At 35.7% G+C, this 13,177-nt stretch overlaps 2 protein-coding genes and 1 non-coding gene across 3 annotated transcripts in view; 1 reads left to right on the forward strand and 2 right to left on the reverse strand.

Annotated features, from left to right (window-relative positions):
- Positions 1 to 13,177, reverse strand: part of Dock3 (dedicator of cytokinesis 3) — a 328,616-nt gene that overhangs the window by 235,216 nt on the left and 80,223 nt on the right. Inside the window, exon 4 of the mRNA XM_051140503.1 lies at positions 4,686 to 4,741. Within this exon, the coding sequence (XP_050996460.1) occupies positions 4,686 to 4,741 (56 nt within the window). The remainder of the gene's footprint in view (positions 1 to 4,685; positions 4,742 to 13,177) is intronic.
- On the reverse strand, positions 1,061 to 1,164 carry LOC127184492 (U6 spliceosomal RNA). Its single transcript, XR_007830135.1, has one exon. It is a non-coding gene; the product is annotated as a U6 spliceosomal RNA (small nuclear RNA).
- On the forward strand, positions 3,320 to 3,772 carry LOC127184227 (60S ribosomal protein L27-like). Its single transcript, XM_051140502.1, has one exon. The coding sequence runs from the start codon at positions 3,320 to 3,322 to the stop codon at positions 3,770 to 3,772; it is 453 nt and encodes a 150-aa protein (XP_050996459.1).

Here is a 13,177-nt window from a genome sequence, read left to right on the forward strand (position 1 = left end):
ATGTTTATGGAGTGGCTTCAATAAGGAAAGACCCTCAGTAATCAATCCACCTGAGAATCTGGGAACCTCTCAGACTTTTTCTATGGATATGTATTAGTGCCCCATTCTTCCCCCAGAGTCTCAAGATCATGAATCTTCTTCTACTCTTTCAGACCCATTAATAGACACAGTAAATCACACATCTCTTTTCACTAGGGTACAGTATTGAAAAGACCAGGGCACCAGATATCTATTCTGTTCTTCTCTCTCCCTTTAAGAATAACTCTGAGTTATATATCCTTTCTCAATCTTGCAGAACTATACTGACCACAGGGAGATACATATCCCTTTAATCTAAAGCAGTATACTAAAAAGCTGGAACACTGTTAACACTCCTCTTTATTCCATATGGAAAGAAGTCTTGATTTTGCACTATTCTCAGTCTTACAGAATTGTGCAAGCTTCAGTGAGTTGCTACTCCTCTTCTTTGTTTTTAGTTTTCCTTGAAAGTTTAAAGTATGCAGGTAACTTCAGCAGTGTTGTTGTAAAGCAGGTTAAAATATGCCACTTGGGCAGTGCCCAGAAATGCTAAAGATGTTAAGTATACTCCATTCATTTTATGTTGCTTTAGTGGAATAGATCAGCTGATGTAAATTCTATCTTAGCTCTCATGGAGAAGAAATGGTTCAGGAAAAATGAGATTGTTCCTAAATGTTTCAAAAGTGGGTGTTACCAGTTTTGTGCTTTCTAGGTTCCTGAATCATCTTAACTGGATTCTGAACCACTCATAAAAATATATTACTGTGGGCTGGAGAGATGGCTCAGAGATTAAGATCACTGGCTGTTCTTCCAAAGGTCCTGAGTTCAATTCCCTACAACCACATGGTGGCTTACAACCATCTATAATGAGATCTGGTGCCTTCTTCTAGTGTACATGTAGGCAAAACACTATGCATACATGATAAATAAATTAATCTTTAAATGTATATTATATATAATATATATTACTGTGTATGTGATTGTTAAATCAGTGTTTCTGTAAAGGATGAGGGACGGAATTTCCTGTTCTATCTTTTATCATTTTAAATATGAACTCTCCATAAATTCATGTGCCACCCTTGCACAGTGGCCATGTTAATCTTTGTATTGTTCCATTTTTATTATGTGTGCTGCCAAAGTGAGCACTTATTCTACCATTCCATCTTGATGATGCCAAGAAAGACTACCATTGTCTTCCTGGGCTCTGTTTCACCACATGACGGCAAACTGACAATTTCTGAGGGGGGAAAGTGAACATGAAGTTCCTCCTGTGTGCATCTGCTCCTTAATAAATAAGAACCTTGAAAAATCCTTACCAAAATTTTAAAAGGGTAGCCAAGGCTAGAAAAACCACATATCAACAAGTAAAAAAGAAAATAAGCAAAAGAGCATTTAAAGATCCTGTCTGTGCCACTTGTTTTCCAGTGCCTGCAGAAGTGGGTTTTTTTTTTTTTTTTTCATACTTAATCTGGGTTTTAGAACGTCTGTTCTGTACAATGACCCTGCTAAGCATCTAGGTGCAACAGTTAATTTTAGGTAGATTTCTAAGACTTATATCCAAAGACCTCGGCTGCTCTGCACCCACAGAGAAAGAGCGCATACAATAAACACAACTGCTCTGAGTAATCCTCAGCATAGCTACAGCTACTCTGCTTTCCCTAAGCAAACAGAATTCAGGTGCATGTTCTTGGGCTAGCAAATTGTCTCTCAAGCCTTCATGGTTATTAAAAATAAGGTGCATGGTTCCTGAACTCAAGGTGAGTCACACATCATGAGGAAGAACTGTCTTGCTGGGTTTTCCTGAGGCACTCTATTGCTATATCACTACTTACTCTCTGTAAGTCCTTCTACTCACTCCCATGGTACTTCTGTCAAAGACCACAATGCTACAGATCAAGAATAACATTTTATGTTTTGCTATTGGCCATTTCAACTCAGAAAATATACATTTGTAACTTCTGAGATCTGTACCTTCCCTCTTCTGAGGCTAGATACACCCTTTTACTCCTACGACTTCTACATAGTGTTTATACTTTTGACAGTCCTTACTTAAACATTTGAAGTGCCAAGTTATATCTTGCAAAGATTCTGTACTGTGGGATTTTCAAGTTTACACACACATACACTTATTGTATGTCATTTTATACAAAGGAAAGAGGGAAAAATAAGAAATATGTCAGGGTGCAATGGTAGACTACTTATTTATAACACATTGGGCTCTGTGTTTACTTCCCAGCACACAAAATAAAAAAAAAAAGAGGAAGAGAATAAATAAGTATTTTAATGTTGAAATAATTCTTATAATTCTCTAATAACAAGTTTTACTTTGAGAGACAGATCAGTGACTTACTAGTAACTACCACTTCCAAACATACCCTTCTGAGCACTGATTTTTTTTGTCCCGAAGACAGGAAGAACTTCTCTGTGTAGCCTTGGCTTGCTTTGTAGACTAGGCTGGCCTTGAACTTACAGAGATTAGTCTGTTTCTGCCTTCCTGAGTGCTGGGGATTACAGCTGTGCGCCACCATGCCCAGCTTGAGAATTGATCTTAAGGTTGAGCATGTAAACTCTGTTACACAATCTCTTTTGTCAGCTGCAGACATTAGAAAGATATCAAGAAAAATGGTTCCTATAAACAATTCTCTAGCGACAAAAACTGGTTTAGCATCCAGTTTTCTTTGGCAAGGATAGAGTCTGCCCTATTGCGACATTGTTCACAAACACCACCAGCAGCCCTGCCTTCCCTCTTTCTCAAATATTTTTTGCTCCAATATCTCAAGACCCATTCCCTCCAGTTCTGAGGATCTGGTATCTCTATCCTATTGTACTCTGTGTCCTAGACATTTGAGTAGATTGATATCTGTTATTATTATTTGGTTGATATAAGTATTTCCTCTTTTGGTTTTCACTCTTTAAACATGAGCATAAATAGTGTCCTATATTAAATTCCATGTCATAATTTTACTAATCTATTTTATGTTTTCATGATTGAACTTTAAATGACTACAATACTCCAAGGCTTATTCACTCTCTATTCAAAAGCTTTTTTAGTTGAAAATTAAGTAGCACTTAAATTTTACACTTAAAATGAATTTTGAAAAAGTAAATCACTTTATAAAATAGTGACAATAACAAATTTCTTATAAAGCACTCTCAACATGTAAAAAAGACAATGGTAGCACTTGGTATATTTATTTCTCATCTCTTTTTTGTGAGGATTACTTTTGTTTTTCTTTTTGTTTTATTGTTGTATAAATGTCTTTTTAGCCTTTCTGCTGGATTCCGGCTGCTTGCTGCTGAAATGGGCAAGTTCATGAAACCCGGGAAAGTGGTGCTGGTCCTGGCTGGGCACTACTCCGGACACAAAGCCATCATCGTGAAGAACATCAATGTTGGCACCTCAGACCACCCTTACAGGCGTGCCCTGGTGGCTGATGGCACCTCAGACCGCCCTTACAGCCATGCCCTGGTGGCTGGAATTGACTGCTATCCCCGAAAAGTGACAGCTGCCATGGGCAAGAAGAAAATCGCCAAGAGGTCAAAGATCAAGTCCTTTGTGAAAGTTTATAACTACAATCACCTCATGCCCACCAGGTACTCTGTGGATATCCCCTTGGACAAGACTGTTGTCAACAAGGACGTCTTTAGAGACCCAGCCCTGAAATGCAAGGCCCGGCGGGAGGCCAAGGTCAAGTTTGAGGAACGATACAAGACAGGAAAGAACAAATGGTTTTTCCAGAAGCTTCGCTTTTAGGTATATTTTCATTTCCATCATTAAAAATTAAAAAATAAATAAATAAATAATAAAAATAAATGTCTTTTTAATATTTTAAATTATATTCTTTTACTTAAAATAATTTTTAATTACATAATATATTGACTACAGTTTCCCGCCCCCCTCTACTCCTCGCAGTTTCTCCCCACCTTCCCTCCTATCCAGATTCACATCGTTTCTGTTCTATCTTTCATTTGAAGACAAACAGGCTTTTAAGGGATAATATTAAGATAAAACAAAATAAAACAAAATCACATCAAACTCTCAAAAAACAGAAAAAGAGTCCAGCTTAGACACAAGAGTCAGAGACCACTCATTTGTACACCCAGGAAACCTATAAAAATACTAAACTGTAGTGGCACATGCCTTTAATTCTAGCACTCTGGAAGAAGAGGCAAGCAGGTCTCTATGAGTTCAAGACCAGCCAGACTTATAGCAAGTTCAGGCTAGTAAGACCCTGTCTCAAAAACAAAGCCAAGTGTGTGCTTTAATGTATCCATTTTGCATACATAACACTTTGTATCCATAAGGTATATCTTTAAACATTTTAATCTCTACTTATAAAACAAAAGATTTTAAAAGTTTCCTTCTCTTTGACATGTAACAATGCAATGACAAACTTATCTCTAAAACCCAGTATATAAATGATTATTCTCAAAATCATACCTAATATATTTATAAACACTCTACATATGTAGCTGCTTTGACAAAACTTATAGCTAAGAGTATTTTTCCAGAATATGGTTTAAAATATTTAGAGATTAGGATGCTATATAATAATAACTATATATTTTTAAAAACATTTGTCAATAATATATTTTAAACTATGAACCAAGTCAGACTTCCTCTGCAACCTCTAATGATTATAAATTAATTTAGGCTAATTACTCACCCCCTATTACTGACAATTGCTTTTTTCAAATGAATATAATTCGCAGGAAAGATTCCCTGTAAAACAAACAAAAGTCCAGTTAATAAAATATAAACTGTGATTAACATCTCATATACATTAAAAGAGAATAGAAATCAGTAGATATTCTATTAAACAATCAATCACTTTGCACATCAAGAATACAGAATTGAACAAAGAGCATTAGGTTACGGTTTTATGGCCATATATAAGTAAACTGTATCCTAAAAAGAAAACTACCGCCTTGAACACTTCATAAATAAAATACTAAAAATTACAACAAGGTAATTGCAAAGTAGAAATAGTCTATCAAATGACTCACAAGCTACCTGTACTGTGTACAGGTCATTTGTGTCCTAAACCCACATCATCATCTTATCATGACTTAGAGTTATCCAGCTCTGAGTGAGAGAACCAATTTTCAGACTCTTGCTAATGTTTAAGAATGCATCAATTTGGAAGATTTTATAAATATTTCTTCTTTTACTCTTTTCAAACTATTTTCACTTATTAGAAATATATTTTTAATTTTTAAATTGCATTTTAATTAATTTAGTTTGTATGTGTGTGCAGCATGTGTGAAGGTCAGAGGACAACTTATGGGAGTTCATTCTCTCCTACCACGTGAACGCTGAGGCTTGAACTCAGGTGGTCAGGCTTGGTGACTGGTGTCCTATCAACTGAGTCATCTTACCCGCCCATAAAGACATTTTTTAACAAGCCATTTCAGTTTTCCAATCACTTCACTTTATCCTGATACATGAAAATTCCTTGAAATAAAACATGAATGGCCTAAATCTGATATCCAATGGCATAAAGTGTTATCCTTTAACCCATGGTATAATAAATGATAAAGTCAACTAATAATATATAGTACATATGAGGCTACCAGCAACTGAACTATAGTAATTCATTTTATATAATGGCTCATAACAAAAGATAATATGTACACTGATAAGGAATAATAACCTAAGAGAATATATAGACTTAAAATGTGCAACTGCACACAGAAATAACAAAATAAAACTCTCAAGTGTGATAAAATACCCTCCAAGAAAAGCTAGGTAGAAGAGGTAAAGAAACAACTCCATGTTAATAAAGGGAACAATTTATCATGATGGTATAATTACTGTAAAAAATTCAAAAAAATGTAAAGGCTTCCCAATAGCATGAAATAAACACTGAAGCACATTAAAGGACAGATAAATATTGATACAACAATAAAAGGAGGTTTCAATGCCTCATTATGAGTTTTAGGTAGGTCTTTGTAACTCAAACCAATAAAGAACCTTCAGTATTAAATAATCATACAATCCATTAGTAGGAATTAGCAAATATAAACAAAAAATTTCATTTAACTGTAAAAAGAATACATATTCTTCTCAAGGGCCTAAGGAACCTTCTCAAAACTGATCCCATTACAGCCTTAGAACACATCTTAACAAACAGGAGGTAGTTGGCAGGCTGCTGGGTCGGCAGGATGGCAGATGAAGAGGAAGACTCCACGTTTGAGGAGGAAGATGGAAGAAATTGGAGGAGAAGTATAAAGGGGAGAGGGTAAAAGAAATATACCTTTTTTCCTAAAGAATTACAATGCATGCCAGGGATAGTGGCACATGACTTCAATCCCAAGGTTTGGGAGGCAGAGGTAGAGGCAGGCAGATCTCTGTGAGTTCTAGGCCAGCCTGGTCTACATAGTGAGCTCCAAGACAGCCAGAGATACTTAGAGAGACTTTGTGTCAAACAAACAACCTCTACCCAAAAAAGAATTATGGCCTAAGTGTATGGGTTTAGGGATGACAGAATCCTTGAAAACACTGGAACTTCTTGATGATCTTGTCAGAGGAGTTCACCACTGAAAATACTCACAAGGCAATGGTAATTGGAAGCCAAGATTGAGGGCCCAAGGAGATTTGGTAGAGTTGAAGATTATTTACCAAGAAGGAAGAAATGAAAGGAGCTAGAAAAGTTTTTGAAAAAGCCAACTATGGGTCTTGACACCTTTTGTAAATTCTGAAGTTTTGTGATTTTCTGTGGAAACTATACATCATAACTGTTTTCTACAGTAATATCCTGGCAGCTAGGCATGCAATAAAACAGGTCTCTCATTTTAGATTCATAATGCACATCATTGATTTCCTGCCTTATCTGACCATAGTTGAGTTGCTTACTGGGTTTTGGTGACTAGTGCCACCTGAAAAGGATAAGTACATTTGTGCATGACAAGCAATGTGCCGTAGGTGCACAACATGTGACATCTAAGTATCCTGTTGACTCTGTGAAAGCTGAGGCATGTGCTCTATGCATCTAAAGTCCTTAGACAGCAATGGCCGGGGATGGCATTACAGACGGTGACTGCTTTGTGTTTCTCTTAAGGAAACACACCTTTAAAGAATGGTTATGTTGTAATAAAGCATTTGTTTTAATATTATTTTCTAAAGAACAGTTGTTATTTTCCTGGAAGGAAGGCGCTGTATTGTCATTCTTCAGTGAACTCCTCAGTCAGCACCCCTCAGAGAACTGCAGTGTTTTAAAGAAACTGAATTTTTTATATCAGTTTTTCTGTATTGAAGTGATTTTTATTTTAAAAACTTTTGGTGTTTATAACATATTTGCTAAGCTTTGATAGACCTCACCTTCCTTGATGATATTAAAGCTAAATGTAAATGCTTTCAGCAGCAGGAATGGCTGTGCTCACAAAGCTGATGTCGGGAGTAGTGTTTTACTGACATCTGTAAGCACTTTCATTGTGGAAATGCATATTTCACTATACAAATGATTTTAATCAAGTGTATTATAAACCACTTTTATAATTCAAAATATGCGGACTTTGTGCATATTTAACTTATTGTATTAAATTATTATTTCACTTATTTTATAATAAGGATTAAAATTGCATTTAAAAAGTCACTGAATATTAATTCTTTGTGAAACTTAGAATCTCTGAATCAGTACTTTGGAAAACACAACTTTTTTAATCCACTGATAAAGGAATAAAAAATGCAGACTTTAATAGGAAAAAAAGCCTTATCAAATACAAAAATAATCAAAACCATTCCTTGTATCTTATCAGACTACAGTAGAATAAAACTAAAAATCAACAAGAAAATCTACACAAATACTTGGGCAACAAACTTGACTGAACATTGAGTCACTAAGAAATCAAGAAGGCAATTGAAAAAATTCTAGAATCAAATTAAAATATAAGAACAAAACTTCCCAGAACTTCATTCAGAAGGGCGAATAGAATTGACATTGGAAGCTGTACAAGACAGGGAACAACATGAGAGCCTACCATAGACTTCCTCTGAAAGACTTCACCCAGCAGGGGATCAAAGCAGAAGCTGAGTCTCACAGACAAACTTTAGGCAGAGGGCAGGGAGCCTTATGGAAGAGTGTGGGGAGGGAGAATAGAAAGACCCAGAAGGGACAGGGATTCCACAAGGAGACCAACAGAGCCAACAAATCTGGGCCCAGGGGGGCTGGCAGATACTGATGTACCAAATAAGGACCATGCATGCATTAGAGAGAACCTAGGCCCCCTGCTCAGATGTAGCCAATAGGCAGCTCAGTTTCCATAGGGGTCCCCTAGAAAGGGAAGCAGGGGCTGTGTCTGCCATGGACTCTGTTGCCTGCTATTTGATCGCTTCCCCATGGGGAATGCAGGCAATCCTTATGAGACTTGGTAGTCTGGGGTCAGCTGATGGGGGAAAGGGCTCCCCTTCTCTGAGGACTAGGGAAGAGGTACAGGGGGGAAGAGGAAGAGAAAAGAGGAAGCAAGAAGAGATGAGGGAGGGGGATGTCATTGGGATGTAAAGTGAATAATTTTTTAAAAATAAACTTAAATTAATGAAAAAACAAAAACAAAAAGCAAAATTTTCCCAGAACCTCTGAGATACAGCGAGGAAATCATATCCATAAGTGCTTACATTGAAAGAGATCAGTAAACTCTGAAATAAATAATTTAATGGTATACCCCCAAAACTTAGAGAAATAAGAAGACAAATCTAAATGTACTAGGCTTCAAGAAACAACATATTTTTATTTATATTATAATATATATATATATCTCAATGCAAGAATTAATGAAATATAGGCTAAATGAACAATACATAAAATCCATCAAAGAGTTGATCTTTTAAAAATAAAAGATCATTCTGGCCAACCTAAGCAAAAGAGAAAGATAAATTAATAAAATTAGACATGAAAAGAGTATTTTATAACAGACTTCAATAAGATCCAGGTGATTGTGAGAAACTATTTTGAAATTTTACACTGCAAAAGAAGGAATATCCACAAAAAAAAAAAAAAAAAAAAAAAACTAAATTCCTAAACAATTGTGATCTTTACCAAATTTAAATAATATATAAACAATTTAAATAGATCTATGGATAGGAAGCAATAAGAGTGAAGCACTAGTTACAATCCTCACACTGAAAATTCCAGAACCAAAAAAATCAAAAACAAAAACAAAACAAACAAACAAACAAACACACACACACACACACACACACACACAAAGAAAAGAGAAAGAAAAAGAAAAAGAAAAAGAAAAATTCTACGACCAAAAGGACTCATTGATACCAAATATTTTAAGAATACCTAGCATCAATTCTCCTTAAATTGTTTGGAAAAATACAAAGGTACAGTACTAAGTTCCTATGAAACCAGTATTCCCATGATACTAAAGCTAAATAACACAACAAAGAAAACTATACCCCAGTTTCCCTAATTAACATAATTTTTTAAATTCTCAACAAAATATTCACAAAGCAAATTTAAGCACATTAAGATCTTACATGACCATCAAGCTGGCTTCATTTTTGAGATGCATGGTTGTGTCAGTATATGCAAAGTAATAAATGTAATAAACTATACAAAAAAGACTTAAACATCATGACCATCTAAATAGACACAGAAAAGCCTTTTGATAAAAATCCAACATCATTTCATGACAAAATCCTCCAGAAATTAGGACTAGAAAAAACAAATCTCAATATAATAATGGCTACATATAGCAAACCTATAACCTAACATTATACTAAATGGAGAAACTAAGAACATTTCCCCCAAAATATGATATGACACAAAGGGGCCCATTCTCAATATAGTGCTCAAAACTTCATCTAGAGCAATAAGAGAAGAAATACAAATAAGACAGTAAGAGGTTAAATCATCACTATTTACAGATGACATGATCTTTTACTTAAAGGATGCTATGGACACCACCAGAAAACTCTTTAAGTCTGATAAATACTTTCATCAAAGCAGCAGAATTAAAAAAAAAAAGCAGCAACATTAAAAAAAAAAATCAGTAGTGTGGAGGAATGTCTTGAGTGGATGTAACAACTGTCAATAAAGTGCTGTTTAACCAATCAGCTGGGCAAAAGAACAGGCACTGTAAGGCAGGACTTCCTGGAGAGTGGAAGGAGCGGGCAGTGGACAGTTAGAGTTGACAGTTGACAGTTGATGGAGAGTTGGAAGAGAGAAGCTGCCCAAGAAGTAGCAGATTGGCAAGTGCTTGCGACATATGTAGGTTATGAGGATTAGAGTAGTTTATTTTAGTTCTGCCGGGCATAGTGCTTGCAGCTTTGAATTATGTTTCAGTTTCTTTGTGTCAGTTATTGGCTTCCTAGGCTGAACAGATCCATTTTATTGTAACACAGTAGGTTTTTCTATATACCAGTAACAAAGTGGCCAACAAAGAAATTAGGAAAATAATTCATTTTCAGTAGCTTTAAAAGAAAATGGGGGAGGGGTGGAGAAAAGAGTGTTCTTGCAGAGGAATGGACCTTGCTCCTCTGCCCTCATGTCCGGGGCTCACAATGTCCTATAACTCAAGCTCCAGGAGATCTGATGCCCTCTCCTAGGCTCTATGAGCACTGGCACACATGTATGCATACACACACATGCACACAAACATAAATTACAAGATATGTCTTTTTTTAAAGTTTGGGATAAGCCTCATTGGGGAGATTTTTTAAAAAAAGGAAAAAGAAAAGAAAACCTCCAATGAAAACATTGAAGACTGATATTGATAAAGTCACGAGAAAATAAAAGGACACTTGCATGCTTAGAGACTGGCACAATTAATACTGTGGAAAAAATTACTAAAAGAATTCTAAAGATTCAATGTAATCCCCATCAAAATATAGTGACATTCCTTGTTGAACTTAATTTTAAAAAAAGTCTAAACTCATAGAAAAATATAATGGCCTCAAAAAGCCACAGCATTTCTAAATGAAAAAGAAAGAAAGAAGCAAAGAAAAAAAGAAAGAAACCCAGACTTCACAATATCTGACCTCAAATTAGCCAGTGTGGCAAAGCGCATTGTACTAACACACAAACAGACATGTGGACCAAGGGAATAGAAAGAAAAAAAAAATACAGAAATAAACTCACACAGCTATGGCGACCTAAATTTTGACAAAGGTGTTAAAACCATAAATTGAAGTCAGAGAGGGAAGATTTCTTCAGCAAATGAGTGTTGGGAAAAACAGGTATCTTGTATGCATGAGTGAAGCTTAGCCTGCATCTCTTGCCCTGCATTTTATTTATTTGTTTATATTAAAATTGATCTTTAAAACCTGAAATGCTGAAACTGCTGGAAGAAAATCTAGGGAAATCACCTGAAGATTTTTTAAATTGTTATTCTGGAAAGGACAATAGTGGGAAATAAATGAATTGACAAATGGTATTAAAAGAAATCAAAAGGCTTCCTCACAATAAGTCAAACAGAGTGAAGAGATTGGCTATAGAATCTCAGATTCTATATCTCAGATGAGAAACTAATAATATCTAGATGAGTATTTTAAAAAATAGCAAAAATCTAATGCCAAAGCTACATCTTCTGATCAATAAATAGGTAAATGAGCCAAAAAGAAAGTTCTCAAAAGAAGAAAAACATATGGCCAGCAAATATTTGAAAAGTACATTACAGCTTTATGCATCAGGGAAATACAAATTAAAACTCTTTAAGATTATATCTCATCCCAGTCAGAATAGCTATCATAAACAAGAAGCAGCAAATGCTGGGAAGACAAAAGAAAATAGGAACCCATATTTACTGCTGGCAGGACTGCAAATTTGTGCAGCCACTATGAAAATCAGGATGTATCTCTCTCCAAAAACTAAAAATGGGACTAACATATGGTGGAACTATACTACTACTGGGAATAGACACAAAGAGATACTTACATATCTATGTTTACTGACGCACTGTTCACATTAACATGAAAACAGAACCAACCTAGGTGTCCATAAAAGATAACTGGATAATGAAAATGTGATGTATATGCACAAATATTATTGAACCATAAAGAAAAATAAAATAATGACATGCATAGGAAATAAATTGACCTGGAAATTATATCTGAGTTAAGTATCCTAGAAAGACAAATATCCTGGTTTTTCTCTTATATGCAGATTCTAGATTTTAGTTTTTATTTATGCACTATATATGTGGGGACGTACAGGTGATAAGACTAGAAAGTAGATCATAAGAAAGGAAAGTGGGATTTAAAGGGAGGATTGCAGTTGGGGAAAAAACAGGATAGCAGAATACATGTAACATAAAATAAGAAAGGCAATTAGCATGAGGGGTGCAGGGGAATTAAGCAGGGAGATTAAGGGAAAGGAAACAACAAAACAAAGTATGAGGCAGTAAAGGAGAGAAAAGTAACAATGTATGAAAAAGCCATATGGAAACCACTACTTTGGATGTTAATTTAAAAATATTACTTAACTTTAAAAAATTGAACACCAGTGAACAATGCTTCTTCAGGAAGACTTGCAATAGTAAATGAAAATCTCAGTACCAGACATCATATATAGTCCTGTGAGTTATTAATCAGAGGGGACATAGATGCCCCCAAAACAATACAGGCCATTGTCATTGGTCTTGGTTACTCACTGTAATTAGAAGATAAGACACAACTGTGGTACAGGACGCAGAGAAGTCAAACTAGCACTGACCTGGAAATGTTTTCCCTAATAGCCAGAAGTATTATGCAGGCTACTGCGGGAGAAAAGCCAATTACAGTCTTACCTAGCAGTAGACTCTGAATGCTAAAACATCAGCCTGCCAGGCAGCCACTGATGAAAGAGTGACATGACTATTATGAGAGTCACCAACCATCTGACTAGACAAGGCCTATACCATAGAAGGAAGTTCACGTGAGACTTCTAAGTAGTTGTGAAAAACTCCAAAAGTGCTGTAACTAAAGAAGGTCACTAAAAAAAGGTCTCCATGGGAAAGTTATGAGGACACAGATCGAGCAGGAGCAGCTAGGGCAACACTAGATGGCAGGTCCAAGAAAGGAGTCACGTGAGGAGAATTCTGAGTGCTTGTGAGAAAACAAGACAAAATGGCTTGTGACCTCAGTTTTTTCAAAACATGGAATTGTACTTGGAGTGTGTTTTCGTGCTCCTCCCGGGTGTAGCAGATTGAGTTTATTTCAAATTATTCATTACAA

This window comes from Acomys russatus, chromosome 32 (assembly GCF_903995435.1).
Source record: "Acomys russatus chromosome 32, mAcoRus1.1, whole genome shotgun sequence".
Taxonomy (NCBI): domain Eukaryota; kingdom Metazoa; phylum Chordata; class Mammalia; order Rodentia; family Muridae; genus Acomys; species Acomys russatus.